The 22,061-nt window shown below is 36.2% G+C and overlaps 1 protein-coding gene across 2 annotated transcripts in view; it reads right to left on the bottom strand.

The window, feature by feature from the left end:
• Window positions 1-3,261, bottom strand: part of LOC129221308 (lissencephaly-1 homolog) — an 84,827-nt gene extending 81,566 nt beyond the window's left edge. Inside the window, exons 1-2 of one of the 2 annotated variants that reach the window (XM_054855769.1) lie at window positions 3,089-3,261; window positions 2,286-2,469 (exon numbers count right to left, since the gene is read on the bottom strand). In XM_054855769.1, the coding sequence (XP_054711744.1) occupies window positions 2,286-2,323 (38 nt within the window). In that variant the 5' untranslated portion in view covers window positions 2,324-2,469; window positions 3,089-3,261. Of the gene's footprint in view, window positions 1-2,285; window positions 2,470-2,981; window positions 3,027-3,088 lie in introns of those variants that run through there. The other variant, XM_054855768.1, reaches the window with a different exon arrangement.
• Window positions 3,262-22,061: the final 18,800 nt, after the last annotated feature.

Genomic DNA, 22,061 nt, shown 5'->3' with positions numbered 1-22,061 from the left:
AGTATACCCTCAGCAAAATTGATGGGAACATCACTGCTAATGCCTTCACTCATATAAAAAATGTTTGCAAGACAAAATATGTCTCAAACATGAGAAATTACAATAGATATGGTACTATGTGGTATTTGTATAATATATCAAGAAATAAGGTACAGATGTGATATACCCCCCCCCCCCCTTGTCGAGGATAGAATTTTTAGCTCATTTCGAAAATCGCCAACGTTGGCGATAAAACTTTTTCCGGTAGCCCTAGTAACCCTGCAGAATACACCTGGGAAGTACAGATGTGAACTAATTCTTTTCGCACGTGTGTCCGTGGAGGTAGGTGCACATATGTTCCGCTCTTAGGGGGATTTTACGACGTGGTGTTGTTTCGTGCAATATACCTTACAGGAATGCTCATTTTGTGTTAGTTTAAATTCAGTAGTTGTGTTTTGAAGTAAAAACATTAGAAAATGCCAGTTTCTTCAAACTTGAAGGTTAATTAAAAGTTAACTCCAACGTGGTGTGTATCTGTAACGTGCCATTGTCATATGATGTATTGTTTTAGACTGAGTGTGAATATTTATACCATATAAAAAGGTAAGTTCTTTATTTTAGAATTAAAAAAAAACCTCTCACTTCTAAAATTCTTTGTTTTTACAAATCCTTGAGGGGTTCTTGTAGTATACATAACTGTGACCATACTCCGACTGTAATGTATATTAACAGTCGGAGGGATAACGGAGCGAGGTCCTGGCGAGCCAGAGGTCTCATAGTACTTTCGTAATGAGACCGAGGCAGGGCCGGCGAGCCGAGGTCTCATTACGAAAGTACTATGAGACCGAGGGCTCGTATCCCGGAGAAATGATGAAAAAAAAATTAATGCATTAATTTCGACTTGTAATTAATACAATAATTTATTTCATTGTATTTTAATATGTTTACAAAAAACCGCAGCCCTGTACATTTTTGAAGCATATATTCGTGATGTTTTTTGTTGTGCTTTTATGTTGTTTTTATATATATTGTGTTCTGAAGTGCTTTGATCATGTTTTCTTATCTGATTTTTTCCTGTTGGCGCTAAAAAAGCATCGCTAAGAACGATGTATGACATATGTCGTCATACATTGTTTTCTTGGCGACGCTTTCTTGGCGCCAACAGGAAAAAGTCGCCAAGGGTGGGGTATATCACATCAGTTCCAGAAATAATTCTCGTTGTAAACTTTTTTCTTCTTCGATTGTTTTTATTACTTTTCCCCTAGTTGTATCCCATTTTAACTTAGGCTGAAAAAAAAACTGAAATCCTACATTATCTACAAAAACATGTAAAATTATAATCTTTGATTCAATTTCTTTTACTTTTCTTATGATAACACATATTATAATTCAGCAGAGATAAAATTGGGGAAAATCTTCAAGTTAACCAATTTACTATTCTAGACTTATGGAACATGGATTTTTTTTTAAACTAAGATTTCAATGTTGCTAATAGTTTCAAGGCAGTTAACCTTAACCCCCCCCCCTTTATTATTCCTTTTTATTATGGTCTTTGGTTTACCTGTCCCTGTTTTTGACGAAACAACAAACCCCATTCAGTTAAATAAGTGATCATTATTTGCATTTTTGAACAAAAATTTTTGATTTGACATTTAAATTTTCAACCCTAGAAGCCACATTTGACACTTTAAGTCTTGGATCACATTGAAGCTTTACTTTTCTGACTGATGGTAATACAGATCCGCAATGGACCTTACACTAAATTTGGTTTTTAATAATGCATTCTATTTTGTACATTATACAGGTATTTTTAAGCATGGTAACGGCACTATGCAGCATTTCTGTTTAATAAATATATTTTTAAACTCAGGTACATGTATAATTTATATAATTGATTCATTAAAAGCAGCATCCAAGTTGTTCATTTTGACACCTAAAAACTAACAAGGTTTACCCCCTGTTCTGCTGATTTACTAAAATTTTCTTCTCTTTCTTAATAACTCAAAAGATAATGTTGAAAGGGAAAAACAAAGAAGAACGAAATTTCGTGTCTGCGAAACGACTGGGATACCACTTATACCAAGTGTTTAGACTCAAGTTTTTATTTTAAACAATGACTTCAATACTATGCTTCCTAAGAAAGACTGCACCCTACAATTATCTAGAGGATTTCATCCAAAAGAAACCAAGTGTGTAAACTAATTTGTCTTGCTCATTTTGTGATCAACATGAATTCAAATGAAATTTTGGTCAATACATATTTATTGACTCAATAAAACATATCAAAAAAACAAAAATGTACTTACAACTCATCCCTTTGTCGTTGAGATAAAACCATTTTCATAGTTTACCACCAAGCCCTTGCAGGGAAAGATCTCAAGATGTTAAAATAATCCAAGAGAATATTAATAATCCAACTGCAAAACACTTTTACAAATGGCACTGAAGAAGCACTACTTTACGATTATTTATACTTCCATAATGACAGTTCTGGAAAAAAAATCAGAAATGTAGATTCAATAACTATAATCTTAATATTAGAGAACACATACAAATAATCTAAAGTTTTCCGTAGAAAATTGATATGACATTCAATCGCAATTTTCGATAACATTTTTAACTTTTTTTAAGAAATAACATCAAAATTTGTTCAAAATATAGGGAGTAGCAGCGAAGATCTATGACAATAATCGCCATTAAACATCTCACGTTACACAAACGTCACTTATACTTATCAAGATTTTTTTACACTAAGCTCCGAAGTCTGAAATACATACACCAGAGCATTTTTATGACCACATAAATAGAAAACATAAAATTATATTTGCATATCAATAGTAGCAGACAGGCATATTGACCTTCAAATTAAGGGAAGTATTTGAATGGGTACGACCAATCAATAGCTTGAAATGACAACATATAGTGTAACTTTAAAATGTGAACATTATTTTTTATTAATTTTTAATAAATATGAAATGATTTAACAATAAATTGACACGCACTGTCGGTGACGCCATTAATACAGAGTTGGCATAACTCGCATGCCGAGAGAGTCGATCGATACATCTGTATCTCGGGAATAGCAAGTATTTAGTTCAATTTCCCTTACCTCTTTGTTCCTCCATAGATAATTTCAGGTAATCACAGTTTGTGAATTAAATAAATTTTAAATTTAAATTAATAGATCGCATGAGGATTGAAACATAAACAACAAAATCGAGTATTTCGAGAAAATAAACTTCAGCTTTTTCGGTTAAGTTAAATGGGTTCGCTTTCAACAGTGGGCAGTTGCAGATAACCGTCACTAGATGTCGCTCTCAATATTACCTGGAAATTCCAGATCCAGCTTTGCGAAGGTTGCGTTCGACCTACCGCACCGGTCGACCGGTTAGTAACCGAATACAAACCGCAGGAAACCCGGAACAAATGTTGCAGTGCGAACAGGGTATTACATGCCCTCAACCGGTTACCATTTTAAGCTGTTGATTGGTTGATTAGAGCACGTGATCATTAGTTATCATGTGATTAACTAACCGGTCGCTCTCGATCGTGCTCGTCGAACGCAACCGAAGTATGGTTTAATAAAAGGATACGCCTACAGGAATTTTGATACAGTAATTTTAAACCTTATTTTCCCGTTGATAACTTAAGGGGTCTTTTTTCATAATATAAATGAGCTTTCCAAGCTCAAGAACAGATGAGAGCACAGATGCACCTAAATATAATGAGCATTTTCTCATCGTAGTGCATTTACGTTGCTCAAATGTTAGTTTTGGTTTTCTTTTAGAAGCATTTGAGGACCGTGTTAGCCCGATCGGTAGAGTGTCGGATTCGGGGCCGGAAGGTCCTGAGTTCGAACCTCGATGGTCGAAGACCCACCGTCGTCATTAAAGGGGACTGGGCGACGTTAAATATGCTCGTGGTCTCAATGTCCTCCAAGTGAAACGATACCTCTGGGGGTGCTAGCACCAGGTAGCTATTAGCTCCTGGACTAGTTCTAAATTCTCATTAACTGTTCGATCCGGTGATGGTGCTGCTATCTATCGGTATAAAAAAATAATGGAGGCAAGGCACTTAGTATGCAGTCCTCGACATAAATACAGTTCGGTCTAGGGAGATTGGGCGCCGCAGATTGGGCGCCGACTATTGGGCGCCGGGAACTTTGGGCGCCGAGCATTTAGGGCGTCGGGAACTTTGGGCGCCGAGCATTTTGGGCGCTGGGAACTTTGGGCGCCGGGAAATTTGGGCGCCGAGCATATTGTGCCCAGTATTCCCGGGGCCTAAAATGCTCGGCGCCCAATGTTCCCGGCGGCGAATTTTGAAACGCTCTCAATGCTTACGTTACGGTAGCTACCGGTTAATTAACCACGTGACAGCTAATGATTACGTGCTCCAATCAACTGCTTAGAATGGTAACCGGTTGATCATAGAACGCTGGGGTTAGTAACCGGTCGACCGGTGAGGTTCGTCGAACGCATGGAATGCTTGCGTTCGCCAAGCTCAACTGGTAGCTACCGGTTAATTGATCACGTGACATCTAATGATCACGTGCTTCATATTAATATGGTAACCGGTTGATGATAGAACGCAGCGGTTAGTAACCGGTTACTCAGTGGTCGACCGGTTAGGATCGCCGAACAAAACCAATTACAGTACATTGGCGAAATGAGAAATAAAAACGAGCGCGTTCTATTAAACAGCATGGTAACCTGGATACATTAAAGCAACCCCGAGTAAAATGTAAACAGAGCCGCCCCTTTAAATTGTGAGGTAGAAATTGCAATGCGAAATATTGCTGTTTAAAGTTTTAGTTCGTTTTAATTTCACGATTTACTGTTTTTTCTGTTGTGAAATATTTCCGTTTTCGTAGGGTTTCTTCTGAATCTTAATTTACGTCTGTATTGTTGTTATGTTTGGAAAATTCTGCTTGCTGTAAACGTTCGCAATAAACTTACATTGAAAGAGACGCAGAACAGATTTTAACATGGTAGATAATACATGCTGTTTCAAAATGAGTTTCTTTGACTGTTGATTTTTTTTATATACTTGAGAATAGTAACTGAAATACAATCTGAGTGCGCTTCTCTTATGTTGTTGATGTTTTAATTTATTGGTTTTCTCTGAACAATATGTTGAAGATTTTGGTTATTTCATACAGTTTTTTAACAATAAAAATGTCGTGAGAAAATTTGTAAAAAATACTACCATTTAATGATCTAAGAAATACATTTTATCTCAGGAAAGAATATAATCCTTTTCATTTAATTTAATTAATTTATTTTTTTTAATTTAATTCATCTGTCTCAGTTTTTAGTTTTATAAAAAAAAAATAAAAATGGGAAAGGATGGGTGGGAAGATGTTGTCACTGCTCCTATGCTCTGTGGGGCTCGTGAGAATTTGAGCGACCAGTGTCAGCCTTTGCACACTCCCCCCCCCCCCCATTTCCTAGAAAAAATTAAAACGACACGTTTGGCTACCACCAATTACTCGCAATCAGTAGTCATTGGCCCCAGGAACTGTAAGCTTTTCCATTTCGATTGTTTTATGCTCCGAGCTTGTGTCACTCCTTAACTGTACTAAATCATTATAGTCTAATAGGTGCGAGTTCATTTGTAAGCTAATGATAATAATATATTCAGAGCTCTAAATTTTTTTTTTTTTTTTTTTTTTTTTGAACTTGTTAATTTTGCTTGAATGAACTGATAATTGATATCAATTTGCAGATTACACCAAAATCTTAATTTTATTAAAATGTTCCCTATCAAAGAAGTTTACAGCAAATATTGTATAATTGACTTTGAATTCATAGCACCTGTGATAGTTAAGTTAGAGGGGGGAGGGGAGCCAAAGTGAGTGTCCTTGGCTAGTGCATTCTTATTCTTGCACCCTTTGAACTTGTTCGTTTCCGTTTTTTTCCCTTACATTCATGGCATGCAAAAAATCCGGAAAACTTGCAGAAGGGGCTGCTATTCATATTGTATTGTAATTAACTCTGAATTTGGAGCACTTCAGAAGTGATGACTGGTAGTTGAGGGAAAGGGTTCCAAACATAACAACAATACAGACGTAAATTAAGATTCAGAAGAAACCCTACGAAAAGGAAATATTTCACAATACAAAAAACAGTAAATCGTGAAATTTTCTACCTCACAATTTAAAGGGGCGGCTCTGTTTATATTTTACTCGGGGTTGCTTTAATGTATCCAGGTCACCATGCTGTTTAATAGAACGCGCTCGTTTTTATTTCTCATTTCGCCAATGTACTGTAATTGGTTTTGTTCGGCGATCCTAACCGGTCGACCACTGAGTAACCGGTTGCTAACCGCTGCGTTCTATCATCAACCGGTTACCATATTAATATGAAGCACGTGATCATTAGATGTCACGTGATCAATTAACCGGTAGCTACCAGTTGAGCTCGGCGAACGCAAGCATTCCGTTCGACGAACCTCAGCGGTCGACCAGTTACTAACCGCAGCGTTCTATGATCAACCGGTTACCGTTCTAAGCAGTTGATTGGAGCACGTGATCATTAGCTGTCACGTGATTAACTAACCGGTAGCTACCGTAACGTAAGCATTGAGAGCGTTTCAAAATTCGCCGCCGGGAACATTGGGCGCCGAGCATTTTGGACGCCGGAAACATTGGGCGCCGAGCATTTTAGGCCCCGGGAATACTGGGCACAATATGCTCGGCGCCGAAAGTTCCCGGCGCCCAAAGTGCTCGGCGCCCAAAGTTCCCGGCGCCCAAAATGCTCGGCGCCCAAAATGCTCGGCGCCCAAAGTTCCCGGCGCCCAATCTTCCCATTTCGATACAGTTGTAGTCAGTTGTGACTCTGAGGATGCGTTCAGAGTAACGGAGGCGACCAAGTGTCCCAGCCATGACGTCATCAAAATCGTTAGGGGCAGAGCCCGAGCAGTTGTGCTCTGGACAGCGCTTGGGCCATTTGGGTGAAAACAACATGGCGGACAACGAAGGGAAATTATGTTATGTTGATAGCGCTGTAATTACTAGAAGGTAACAGTGATTCTGAAGAAAGCTTATCGACTGAGGATGAAATTGTAATTATACATGCATCAAGGAGAAGAACTGACGTTCCCAGAGTTCAGGGCTACTGCGAGAAAATTTCCTGAAATGCTGAATACAGACTTCAGATGTCACTTTCGAATCAGTCGCGAAAGTATTAAAATAGTTGGGAAGAATGGTACAATGAACTTACTAGTGGATTAAAAAATGTGTAACACTGATCATGTTACATTTCAGTGGATTGATGGTTTTGCATATATTTGGATTTCGTGGAACTTTTTTCTAGGTCTTAGAACTTAACTCAAAATAATTTTTAGCGGATTCAAGAACACATTTTTCTATGTTTCTTGGTTAATTTTAATTATTTTTTTTATGTTCATTGATCTTTTTTTCGTGCAGTTTAACCTAAAGTACGTACTGCAATGGTATTTTGCAAAGTTTTTCTCTTTAAGGGATAAGCAGGTCCCTTCCTAAGGGTGATTATTTTATAATGAAAAGCAACCCTGACGAAGAAATGTTTATCATGAAATTCAAAAATAATTGTGAAGACCTAGAAGAAGAACTGATTATCCAGCCACAAAAGCTGGTTACTATGTATTTGTGAAACTTGCATTAAAAAAAAACTATGAAGCAGTATGTATCTATCTCTAATTTTGGACGGTGATGCAAATGAAAACAATACTTCTAAATTTGAAAGAAAGATAAGAAATAGTGACTTTTTATTGGCTTGATGCAGTTGAAGTAATAAATGATTCAGCCAACTTTTAAAAATGCTACCATTCAGTGTCTCTATTTATTTATTTTTTTTTCAACCTGTAATTGCTAAGTTTCCAAAATTCATCTCAATCTCAATCAAATATGTAATGTTCATTCAACATTACTTTATATATAACAGTACAATATATACTTACAGGCTTTCAATAAATTTCACAGATGTAATTGTTTTGTTTTATAATTTTCCCATCAGTAGATATCTCGTGAAATAATTTATAAAAAAAAGTTTCATATGAAAGGTAAAATCTTCTTATATAAGCTTATTTTAAACTCAAACTAGCCAATCGAGGGCTCTGTCTGTAACATAGGGTAGACGGACCAGTGAATGAACACTTAAACGAATTTTAATTTTGAAAAATCCATAGCATTGTTAAAAATTGCCGTACAGTGAAACGAATACCACTACAATGAAATACTCTTTTCAACAAAATACATTTTCAGTCCTCATTTAATTGCCATTATATTACTAGAATTCAATAAAAACAAAATTTCACATACAACCAATATTATTTTGGGTCCTTTAAAGTTTAATGTAATGGGATTTTACTGTATTAGCCACATGACAGAAAATCATATCAAATGATGTATTTATATTTTGTAAAAAATGTAGTGCAGTGAAATTCCGTTACAACGAATGCCACTACAATAAAATAATCATTTCAACAAAATACATTTGCAGTCCTTATTACTAGAATTCCATTACAAAGAATATTATTTAGGGTCCTTTAAAGTTCAATGTAACGAATTGCAATGTATTAGCCACCATGACAGTAAAATTGCATCAAATGATGTATTTATTTTTTAAAAAAATGTGAGAATTTTTATGGTTCTGCATCAAGGTTTTTTCGGGGGGGGGGGAGAAAAACAAAATTTCCGACCCAGAGAATGAACACCCCAACCAGTGGACAAACGCAGCATTGTTTCAGAGGCGTAGGAACTTTGTAGAAGTAGGGGGAGCTGGGACACAGTATAAGAAGTGTCTGGAATCTAAGGGGCAGAAGCAGAGGCGCAACCAGAAAATAATTTTTTTTTGGAGGGGGGGGGGGAGGCTTTTAAACGTTTTTCCTCATAAAAAATTGGCTTCGAAGCTTCCATCTCTTATTGAATATTGCATATATACAATTGCTTATGGAGAGAATGAGGTGATTAAACTTCTGGTTTTGAAAAGGAGTCGGTTAGTACTCGAAGATTAGCACGTAGAAATAGAGGTGTTTCGGGGTCTCTCCCGGAAAATTTTCAAAATTCTTGTTCTAAAATCGAACTTATAGGTGATCTTTGATAATGTTAAGGGGAGAAAAGGTTCGAATACCCTCCCTGAAAATTTTTCGAAATTAATGTCTTAAAACGCGATTATATACCATATTTGTTGTCTTTAGTGAAAATATGACTCGAAGGATTGTCCTCGATCGATTTTTCGAACGATTTACATCTCCGTCCCAATATTTCTAATTGGAAGTCCTAAAAACGTAGTCAACCTTCAATGATGGCAGGGGAAAAGGCTGTACTAGGGCTCTACTCTGGAAATTTTTCAAAATTGAAGTCCCAATAGAGAGCGTTTTTCAATGATGTAATCAGGAAAGGTTCAGAGGTTTCTTCTTCTTAATTTTTTCGAAATTGTAGTTGCCGAAAAACACGACTGTGGATCATATTTGTTGGCGTTAGGGGTCCAGCAATTTTTTTGAAATTGAAGTCCCAAAAACGGAATATTACATAATCTCCCATGTTATTGGAGGGCAAGGCATTCAAAGGACTCTCTTCCGGAAATTTGCAGGGAATTGAGCCTTGAAAACAAAATTTGAGGCTCTCTGTAATAATTTTGGAGGAAAGGGGAGGCTTCGACAGCGTAGCATTTAGAAGACTTTCTTATTTTCTGAGAACTAGAAAAAGGGGAATAGATGAAACAGGAGGGCGGGAAAACAGAACGTTGGATATGTGTTAAAATGAATTGTTCACTATATATTATATAGTTCAGATAAATTTTTAATTTAAAGTCTTTGAGTCTTTGATAGAAACTATAAAATATTGTTGGCTTTTTTTCTGCAATAATAGATGAAAGGTAACAATTTTGGCATAATTGTGATGAAAAAATCGTAATTTTGAGAAAACAAAAAAAAAAAAAAATTTTTTTGAATTTTGACATCTGGAATAATTTAAATTATGTTTTTCGCAATCACGAGTGTGTGTGTGTGTATGTAGGCGTGTGTGTTTGTGTCTGTGTGCAGGTATGAGTGTGTGGGTAGTTGTGTGTATGAGTGTTTGTGGTGGGGGGGATGTGTATGTGTGTGTGTAGGCATATGTGTTTGTGTCTGTGTGCAGGCATGAGTGTGTGGGTAGTTGTGTGTAGGTGTGTGTGTATATGTCCGTATGTATGCGTGTGTGTGTATGTGTTTGTGTATGTGTGTAGGTGTATGTATGTGTGTGTGTATGTGTTTGTTTGTTTGTACGTGCGTGTATGTATGCGTGTAAGTGTAGGATATTGACGCTAGCTGGAGATGGTTTTCGCTAGAGGAGCAGCATCGTGAGGCCGGTCGACGGTGGTGCTGCAGAGGGTGCTGGCGGGAAAATAAAATGATAGCACATCAAAACAGTCAAATGAAAGCAATAAGCAATCGTGATTGCTCAAAAAACAAGAATAACTGTAACTTCGTAAAGCATAATCTGAGGGGTTAGATAACTTAAAATGAGATACAGTAGCTCCCAAAAGTGTTCGTACACCTTGAAATTTTGTAGTAAAATCAAAATAACGCGAAACTGAATTCGAATATGAAGTCCTTTTTTTTTCACACCATTCCTATGCCATTCTGAATAAAACTCAGTAGTTTTTTTTTTTTTTTTAAATATTGCCAGATTTTATTTTTGAAATTTGTCAAAAGACGAAGGGTCAGTGAAAAAATACGCCACAAAAGTCATCGCACACTGAAATATTTTCGAATAAATTCATGATTAAAATTAGTTAATCATAAGTTGTTTTTTATTATTTTTGCATTGTGATGACACACTGTAAAGTCATTTGGCTTTAATTTTTTGTTTATTTATGCCCTAATATTCTGCTTATTATTTTAAAATGGCAGCTATGCGCATAAACCAAAAACACAATTCGAAATTTGATGTTTTTTTCTCTCTCAGTAGCCGTAAATTGGTTTGAAATGTCTCTAAATTAGTTAATTTATACCATTCTATAGTGAAGTGCTTGATAAAATGCTTTAAAGACAAGAATCGGATCGAAAACAAGGTATAAGAAAATGTCAAATGCAAAGTTAACAAAGCGTGATCAGAGACAGGGGCGGCAAATAGGGGGTGAGAGAGGGGGCGGTTGCACCCCCAAATTTTTCACTAAGAATAATATAAAATGGTAAAATTCAATTTAGATAACTTAGAAAATCATTTGCCTGAATTTTCAGAACAGAAAAAACTGATGGAGGATAAGTGTTTTGCCTTAACAAAAGAAGTAATCTCTTCATATGGGTTAAATCTTTCAAAATTGAGTAATCTATGTTATGATGGTGCATCTTGTATGAGATACCCGTACAGTGTAGAGACTGTGCAATTTTTACGCGTAAATTCCATGTCATTTTACATAAATTTTTACGCTCATATTATAACTTAATGTTCAGCTAGTAAGTGTTCATTGAGTATACTAGAAACACATTTTAGCGACTCGGTGTATCATATGCTTTCATGGAAACTTTTTGTAAAGATATGCTATTTTTGAAAAACATCTCACATCAAAAAATACTTTCACATCAACTACACTTTCAAAATACTTTCACATCATTGAGGCTCTCTACTTGACAATCTCTGAGTGACACAAGATGGTCTTCAAGAGTTATAAAAGCCCCATGAAAGAATTACTGGAAAGCGACCTTTTCATTGATAAAAAATTTGATGTCATTTTAATATGTATGCCTTTGTCTGAATTTTTTGTTTACTTTATTTATACTGCGGAGCGTTTTTTTTGATAAATGCTACACTCTATCATAAAAATTTTAATTCGCTAATCTTAATTCTTGGATTGACAATTAAAACTCTTAGTAATTTTCGCATTAATGCATACTTGAACCAGGTGTGGAACTTTGTGACGGAACTTTTCGTAACAGTTTTTAATGTATGCCAATGTGGAAGAGGTGACAAAACCCAGATAGAGTTTTAGTCAAAATATTAAATCAATATTTTGAATAAACTGATCAATTCAGTTTCTCAAGAAATTGAGACAGGATTTAATGAGATATATTTAGTATTGGTCTTAACTTCAATATCATGTAGGTCGGTTATAGAAAGTGAAACTGAAAATATTACACTTATAAGTAATAGCATGAGGAAAGAGGAATTGTTTTGTGAATTGTGATTATACGTTTTAACGACACAAAATAAATACTAGTCTATTTAAAAAGCTTTCTTGGTTATTTTAAAGAGAGGAATCTAAAGGAAATGTGCTTTTTTTTGACATAACTTTCTTGCTTCCATTGTTTTTTTGACTTTCAATCAGGTCAGTCATTTGAAACATGACTCTCGTGATTAAATTGAAAAACCGACGTAAATAAAGCACAAATTTACACGAAAATACAGCATATAGCTATTTCAAGGCTACAATAATGGAGCCTCTTCATCGGTGTAAAAAACTACGCACACAACCAGAAAGTTGTAGGAGAACTGAACGTCAACCAATTTTGACTTTCGTGTCTCAGGAGGTTAGAGAATTGCCTTCGAAGCGCAATGAGGCAAAGCAAGACCTTCCTCTTTAGCTATACTGGCAATAAATTAAGTCATTGGATATTGATTAACTATAGTTACAAAATTTTCTGTTCTTCCTGACTCCAAAAATAGCAGATTAAAACTTTACTAAAAAATAAAAACTAGTACCGAGATATTTTGTGAGATAACTTATAACAAAATAAATTTAAAGCTTCGGTCGAAAAAATTTTAATTGTTCTTTACAAACCTAATTATTCTTAACATTAAAACCATTTTATTAGCAGTTCTTGCTAACCAATATGTATTTTATACCGTTCTGAGGAAATTCATGTTCAAGAAACTCGACCCCCCAAACGAAATGCTGAAATGCCGCCCCTGATCAGAGATTTACAGTTAAAAAAATGATGAAAAATACACCTTTGAGTGATGAAAAATTTTCTGCAGAATTGAAAGAAACATTTTCGTTTAATTTTCCCCTAAAATTATTCGCCATTATTCGTTCTCTGATTACCTGGATTAAATGATGGGATCTCTTCCTGCGGAAATTTTCTTGTTCGTGCGAGAAACAGAAAGCTTACGTTTTCCGCCGTAAAATCAATGATAAATAAGCTCAAAACATTTTGGAACAACGTCTTACTTAAAGATAAAAATAAATTCAACATTTTGGGGTTAAATTGTTGCATAATTGTAAATAGAAAAAAAAATGAGAAATTAAATCTAAAGAACTTAGTTAGGGTCAGTTAATCAGGACGGTGAAGATGTTCTTGTGTGAGGGTGCAGGACTTGGAAGTTTGAAAATTTCGATGAATCATGCTGTTCAGTGAAATATTTTTAAAAACAATTTTAAATTATTAGCCCAAAATTTGGCAATCGGAAACAACTTCGTTTTTTTTAATCAAGATAACGATAAGAAGCACACGTTTGCGTTTGGTGCCTCAAATATTGTCATTAAGCTTAGAAATATCTCCTAAATCTGCAGATTTAAATTTAGTAGAACATATTTGGAGATATCTGGTGGATATATTACGAAAACACACTATTGAAACGGAAAAACGAATTAGAAACAGTAAGGCTCGAAGTGCGGCTGAACAATTAATTACTCAGAAATTGTTCAAAAAAAAAAAAAAGAAACAAGAAAGAAGAAAAGAACAATGAAATCTATTCCCAGACGTTTAAAAAAGCTGTTGCTGATACTGCATGATATTCTACTAAATAATAACTTAGTAAAAAATTAAATTATTTACTAGTTTTTTGACATTTTTTCAAAGTGTACGAAGACTTTTGTGAGATCAAGTTTCTGGCATTTTTTGATTATTGATTTCTTAAAAATCAAGTTTTATTATGTTATTAACAATTTTCATGTAGTTTTGTTAAAAAAATAAATCATAGATCTTATAATTAAATACCCGTTCCGAAATATTAATTTTAACGAATCGATAATGGTGTATTTCATTGAAAATCGTAAGTGTACGAATACTTTTGGGAGCCACTGTAAGTTTTTAGAGAGTTGAAATTATTTGAACAAGTTCAACAGTATTTGAACAAGTACAAACAACCTTAGTAACCCTTTTTTCAGTCATGTCTGGAGCACCTTCCATGTGATTCATATTTAAATGCCAAACTGGCTCATTATTATCTCTTTTTGTGATCATTGGACTAATGGCGAATCCAGGGGGGAGGGGGGCGGCGGCTATGAGGCTGCAGTCACCCCATACCAGAAATAAATTCTTTCACCCTCTGTCTATGCATCTTAATGTTAAAAAATATATATATATATATAATTTCCTACATCCATTCTATCTTTATCAATTAATTTGTTTTCGCTCTTCTTAAGGTTGATACACAAATTTGCGATAGTAACAGTAGTGTTAGTTTTCCGAACTTTCCCTTCAAATTTCTGAACTTTTTCCCTACCTGTTCCAAATATTTATACATTTACTCACTAAAAGAAGGAAAGGAGAAAAAAGTGTAGATATAATAGCTACTTGTTTTTCTTTCTTTCTCTCTCTTTAATTTTCGTGTTTAATATGAATTCTTAAAATTTTGTCTTCTTTCTCGCTGTTTTTCACTATTTGTTTAACATCTTTCAGCTTTTCTTTCTTCTATTTCATTTACATCACCTTGTCAGCGTAATTGTTTTGCATCCTTAACAAGAATTGAAAATTTTGCCTTCAAATTGCATAACAAATATGTCTAAACGAATGAAAAAAACTTTGAATATACATTTAAAATTTAGAGTTTTAACAGTGAATACCAATTTTTAGATCATTTCAAATGTAACTCAGAAAGGTTCATTAGTCATTAACACCCCTTGATAGCAAATAATGATACAGGACACTTTCGTTTACATCGATAAACTTTGGTAATGACAAGGAGGACCTCAGCAAGAATTTTAACTGCCTCAGCCGCCCCCAGAACAAAATTCTGGATTCGCCACCGCATTGGACAAATAAACCGCATGCAAAGCTAATAAGAATATGAACTGAACTGCAATGCCGCTCTCGAAAGCCGAAACACGAGCTCAAGGTGGGGAGCAAATCCATACTGGTGCTGATTTTCGCAAGCCGCGGGGGTAGAGCCCACCTTTCCGCATTTCTGGAATCAAGAGATGTTTTAACAGTAAAAAAAAAGGGTGAAGGTGAATTCAAGTGCACTGTCCACTCCTCTGCCCCCTGCTTTTGTTGCTTATTGGGTGGAAATTCCAAAATTCCTAGAAAAGGCAGATCACATTTTTGAAATCAGGTTTGAGGAAATCAATGTACGGCAATAAGCTGCAGTGCTAGAATTTTCCGGGGGAGCTGAGCCGGTTTGATATATTCCAGGGGGAGCTCAAGCTCCCCCAGCTCCCCCGGTTCCGACGCCTATGGGCATATACTATATATAGTGGCATATTAATAGAAGGGGGGGGGGCTAGGAGACTGTAGCCTCTCTCATTGTCCCATTTGGTCAAAACTTAAAACAGATTAAATTGTTATCTGCAATGGAATGGAAAGGTTTGGAGGATTTTTTTTTTTTTTAAATATGAAAGTTATTATTTTCAAATTAAACCAGCCATATATATTTAACTTAGTTCCCAGGCTAAAGGGGCTATATCCCCCCTCTCTCTATGAGGTAAGAAATAACTCTAAAGCAAAACCGAAATTTTAAAGATTTCAAATACTTCAATACTTTTGCGAATTTAACTACGCATTATATTTAATATACACTGTGGCGTATTAATGGTGGGTGAGGGAGGGGGGGGTTGCTAAAGGAACTGTAGCTCCTTCTCCCATTCGGTAAAAGCTCACAACAGATTGCAATGTGATTTGCAATAGCATGGGAAGGCTTGGAGGAAATAGTTTCGTCCTAATGCTATCAAGGTTTTTTAATCTAAAGTTATTAGTTTCAAATTAACACAGTTATAAATTTTACTTCGTTCTCAGATTAACGGGGCTATAACCCCCCTCCCCCCACGTATGAGTTCAGAACTTACTCTGGATAAAATAGAATTTTCGGAGATTTTAAATACTGCAACACTTTTACAAAGAGAGCCTAAAACTGTTTTTTAGGCCTGTAACTTCGAAGAATTTTGTTGGGTGAGCCCCTGCTTCCCCTAATGTCATCAAAGATCACTTAAAATTGCATTTTTAGTACACCATTTCCGAATATTTCTGGAGAAAATTTTCTAGCTTTTTTTTCCAATTCACATAATCTTCACCCCTTTTTTGGACAAACATAGAATGAAATTTTATTTTGGCGTTTCAATTTCAAACTACTTCTTGTGTGAAACGTCTCCTATCTATATTTATTGTTGCCTAAGTAAGCTTTAAAACATGTTTTTGAGGACGGAGAAGGGGGCCTGAATCTCTTTCCCCTAACAATACCATAAAAAAGCTTAATATTACTTTTCTTGCTTTAATGTCGAAATTTTGTAGGGAAAGTCCTCACAAACACTCTCCATTCCCTTAACGTGACTAAAAACCTTCGTTTTTTACGTCTTCAAGCTTGAAACATTTTCTTTAAAGACAACCCATTCCATCAAAATATAAATTAAAATTGTGTTTTCAGAACTTCAATATCAAAAAATTGCAGAAGACAGCCCTCGAACCTCAACGCATCTTCTAGCATCGTCTAAGAGAGCCTAAAATGCGTTTTTAAATATTTCGATTTTGAAAAAGTTCTGGAGAAGATCTCCAAACACTCACTCTTTTCCTAATATTACTATAAAAGACAGAATAAATTTTAGTCTTTGAAACCTCAATTTCCAAATTTAGCCGAAGAAGATATCCAAATTCTTCTCTAGACGCTTACCGTCTTTAGCGCAGCCAAAAATTGCGCTTCTGAGACTTCAACTTTGATAAATTTCCGGAAGGTCCTCCCTAGCACCTCCCTTCTAGTATCAGCACAGATAGCTTTAAACTTCGTTTTAGAAATTTCGTCAAGACTATCTCCGAACATTTCTCTTCAAATCCAACCTAAAAATGACCTTCTTGAAAGAGATTTCTGGAGGGAAGGAGGCCGATAGAGTCAAGAGGAGGCAGAGGGTCCTCTTTCCTCTATCTTCCCCAAACCTAAACCTTAAGTCACTAGGAATTCAGTTTTGAAAAAATTCCAGAATAAAGACCTGACCTAACTATTGTGACGTTAGGAGATCCCCCTAACGTTGACGAAGAAGGCGTACAGTTGAGGTTTTTTTTCGAATTTTAGGGTTAACAACTTCAAGAGACAGCTCATGGACTTCTTCCATTTCCCAAACGAAACGCCATCAAGGACAGCCTTTTGAAGACTTAGTTGTTAAAATATTTCCATAAAAAGCAATCAAAACTTCCCCCCCCCCCCCCATTCTCTAAACTTAACAAACATCAACTAAAATTGCGTCTTTCAGACTTCACTGACGAAACTTTTCCAGAGAGGGCCTCCGAACCCCCTTCATTTCCTTAACGTCACCACTTATAGCCTTAAATTTTGAGAGTTCAATCTCGAAAAACTTCCGGAGGAAAGCCGCCTAGTAACATAAATTCCCCAGAAATTGAGTAAACTCCTTCTTAAAAACTCCAATTTCGGAAAATTTTTAAAGCAAATCACCAAAGTATTCCTCTCCTAACGTCCCCAAAGATAGCCTATAATCGTGCTTTCCCGAGTTCTACAGCGAAAAACTTTCAGAAAGAGCCTGTGGACGTCCCCCATCACCTCAACGTTATCACAAATAACATAAAATTGCGTTTTTATCCTTTTAATTGTGTAAATTTCTGGAAAGAGCATTCTAATCCCTAATATTGCTAAAGAAAGCTTGAAATTGACTATAGTAAGGAAAAACACTTGAAAAGGAACCTCAACCCCATCTCACCTAACTTTGCCGCCAAAACGTTCCGAAAATTGCGTTTTTCACATCATTTTTTGAAATTTCTACGGGAGGGTCCTGACCCCTTTCACGCATCGACTTCTTTTTACCATACCTTTCTCTAGCAATAGCTGGGGTATAATGTTTATACCGTAGCTTTAATCTTTACTTTTTTTGATAGGGAGCCATACCATGTTTGCACACCTTTTCCTGTTATGCGAATGTATTTTTATTTACCAATGTGATAGTCTACTCAGGTTTATATGAGGTTTTTGCCAGAGCATGGTTTTATAGTTACGCCAGACTCATAAGCAAAAAGCTAGAGCACTATCTCTGTATGCTGTAACTGACGTTTTTCGATGTTTGCTTGCAATTCCGTCTTAGCTCTGGCCATGGGGCAGTAATTTGTAGCTTTATAATCAACTGAGGTGCATATAGTGTTTTCAGACCTTTAAAATGTTCGCGAGACTATTTATTTGTAGAGAAAATTTCATAGTGTTGTTTAAACCAGGGGTGTCTCTCCCACTAAAAGTGATGCCCCCCCCCCCGAGATTGAGATTATTCGCAAAAACGAAGAAAAAGCCCCTCTAAAACAGTGACTTCCCACTTAAACCGACGTTAGCCCCCCTCTTGCTCGAGTTCTAGATCCGCCAGGGCGTATCTAGAGTTCTAGATCCGCGATGCCTAGGGCGTAAATAGACGATAATCCGGCCGGTGATTCTGAACACTCATGGGAGCCGAACAAAAAGTGTTCAGATTATCGGGGTGTTCATTATAGAGGGAGACAGTATAATGCATGTACTATATATATTTTGCCTAGTGAGTTGTACCAGTTACTGAGAAAGATGTTGAATTTTGGATTGGTGGCTAGTGCAATGTCTAACTCAACTCAACAGGGCCTAAACTCTTGCTTCTCTTTCTTTTTAAATTTAATTTTCTTTTTTAATTTAAAAAGTTTCACATAACATTCAGAAATAAAACATTACAATGCAGCTATCGGTACATAACCTGACGGAAAAAAGAGCGATTTTAATCTGTTTTTGAAATGCGTATTCTCATGCAAGGTACAATCATCCAAGTGAAAATGTTTCCGGGTGATTCTCAGTCGCATTTTGCTTGCAGGTAATTCGAACTTTAAAAGTCTTGATTACTACTTGATACAACGGTTGGGATTCCAGAAATATCGTTCAGTGGCAGAAACTCCTCGCTCATATTGCTCAACTGAAGGATGTTATGTGATTCAGTAATGTCTAGGAAAAAAAAAAATTTTTTTTTTTTTGTTGTTCCTCTTTCCATCTTCCCCTTAATATTCAATCATTGGGATAGAACTGTGAATATTTCAGGCTTTCCAATTTGATGCATAACGAACTGATGTGTGCATCACATGACTTCCTTTTACTCCAATTTAATGTCATTTTCTCATTATTGGCAGTTTTAATGTGATGCAATAGTTTACTCTCTAAATATCACCAACAGATTTGGATTAATTGAAACCAGATTTTAAAAAAAAGAAAAAAAAATCGCCAAATTTGTCGTCAAGTTGGCGACAAAATTTGGTGACTAAAAGACTGGCGATATATCGCCAAGTGTGCGCCAAATTATAACACCACTTGAGTTTACATCGAAATTAACAATGATTTCCCCGCAAAAAGGGGGCAAAAGACCCCCTTTGGAGCATCCGAATGCAATCAAAAAGGGAGGTGCACAACTAGACCCCACTAGGAGTCTAAGTACCAAATTTCAACTTTCTAGGACATTCCGTTCTTGAGTTATTCGACATACATACACACATACACAAATACGCACATACATACGTACATACAGACGTCACGAGAAAACTCGTTGTAATTAACTCGGGGATCGTCAAAATGGATATTTCGGGTGTCTGTACGTTCCTAGGCATATATCCATGTGTGGTCAGGTTGAAAAATAAACTCAACATTCATTCAGGGGTGAGCAAAATGGAAATTAAGCCCGATTTTTGAGTGAAAAATTTTTTTGCGAATACAATACTTCCTTTTTTGTAAAAGGAAGTAAAAATTCACGAGTACCGATTGTGAACATATTCAGTAAATAGCGTTCATAATACCGGGATGTTCATATCATAGGGTGTTCCGAGTACAGAGAGGTCAGTCTATGTTAATTCTATGGAGTTTCGTCGGGACCATCAAAATGTGTTCTGAATATCGGGGTGTTCACATTAGGGAGTGTTCACACAGAGAGAGTCTACTGCATATATATTTTTTACAAACTTTTAAATCCATTCCGGCATGGAGCTCCCCCCCCCCCCCGGAATGACACTACTGTCTTTATTGTCGTAAAATTTTCGGAGAGTTTCCTAAAGTTGGTTATTTAAGACTTCTGTCTCACAAAGTTTCCCAGATTAGCTCCGATCCTCCAACATTGAACTCATCAAATGTCAGCAAAGCCAAAAAACCAAAGATATCCTAAAACCTGCTTTGAAAAGAGCAGGGACGCGGGAGTCAGGGGAGCTGTAGCTCCCTCTGAAATATTTCAGATGGGCTCAGCTCCCCGGGAAAATTTCTCGTTTACGCCTCACATCTGTCTCGGCATATTGTTTGATCTCTAACCTGAATTCAAAAATGTAGTCTTTGGTTTTAGAAAATTCAAGCATTAAACAGCAAAGTAGTTTTATTCTTCCAATTATTTTCTTGTCTTATATTACTCGTACCTTTTTATAATTTTCGATTGCATAATTCCTTGATCGTGTTCTAACTTTCCTGAACGTAAATGAGTAATTGAAATTAAATGTTGAATTAGATTTCAGTACTGTCTTTTAAAAGTTGTGTTCAGAATTATTATTATTAGTAGTAGTAGATAGTATATATATATATATTTTTTTTTTTTGATTGACACTCAACGTGATTCTGCGTCTTGCATTTCCATTAAGGGAGATGTCTCCAAGACTCCCCTCCCCCAACCAAGAGATTCTCCTCCTCAGTTTCCGGTTACTGGATGCTTATAACGTGACCCATCGAAAATGCTGATATATACAATGTACCAGACATCCCGGTTATCATATCCAGAGACTGCAGTTTCGTTCATAGGCACCCATATGCAAAATTTTAAAGGGGGTGGGGGGAGGTCAGAAATATTCCCATGGTTTATCAGAACATTTTCTCCATAGAAACTGATTTTAGTACAGTTCAGAGATATTAAAGTTTGACATTTTTAATAACTTCATTCATTAATGGATGGAAAAGAATTTTTTTACATTTTTGCAAAGAAAAAAGCGCTAAAAGCAAGGCAGTTCTCATTTCTAAGAGGGGGGTTGAGCCCCCACTTGCCTCCCTATATTGGTGCCCTTAATTTCATTCTTATTAGAACTCATCAGCCTGGATTAGTGAATAACCGAGCTGGGAGGCAGATGTCATCTCATTGAAGCTAAGAGCACCAGTTTGTTGATGCTCTTAGCTTCAATGAGATGTAGGGGTTAAGGGGTGTGTACTTAGGGGGGTGGATGGTCATGGCTCAGACTGCGCCATTGAAATTTTTAAGGGGGATGTTTTGAAGGGTCTTTTTCTCTTTTTAGTCAGGGGGCTCTTGCTTTGTGGAGGGTCTTTACGATATGGGGGGGGGGGGGATTGTTGCGCACTTGCTCTTAGAGGGCAAGTGGGCACCTCTGATGAGATGACATCTGCCTCCAGCTCGGTTATTCACTATTCCTGACTGATGAGTTCAAATAAGAACGAAACTGCAGTCTCTGAATGTGATAACCGAGCTATCTGGTACATTGCATGTAGTTCTGCCTTAGCCCTTGCTTAGTGGCGGTAACTTACTGCTAATCGCTGTTATAGTCCACCTCACGTTTATTTGCACTTGCTGGAAGAGACAATAACATCAAGTTAGGAAGCAATGGGGAAATCAGTTAAACCGATCGTAAATCAAGACTTAGGAGCATATTTAAAAAAAAGCGAAAAAGTAAAAAAAAAAACAGAATTTGATCGAATCGAATACGATCAATGATCAATTGAATATACCAATAACGCAGCCAGAAATTTGTTTTCCTTCATCCAGAAGAAAATTTATCGCTACGCAACAGGTAGATAGAATTCGATCGAACCGAACACAATCGAGTTGAATATGCCCCTTATGCACAGTTGGCGCATTAGCGGGGAATTTAGCGTGAGATTCAAAAAAGAAAAAAAAATGTATAAAATTAATTTGGATTTTGATATCTTGAATTTAAATTATGTTTTTCGCAATCAACAGTTTGTGCATGTAGGCGTGTGTGTTTGTGTCTGTGTG

The sequence above is a fragment of the Uloborus diversus genome, chromosome 4 (assembly GCF_026930045.1).
Source record: "Uloborus diversus isolate 005 chromosome 4, Udiv.v.3.1, whole genome shotgun sequence".
NCBI classification, from domain to species: domain Eukaryota; kingdom Metazoa; phylum Arthropoda; class Arachnida; order Araneae; family Uloboridae; genus Uloborus; species Uloborus diversus.
Note: the sequence above shows the minus strand (reverse complement) of the source record. Positions and strands in the feature narration are given on the sequence as shown.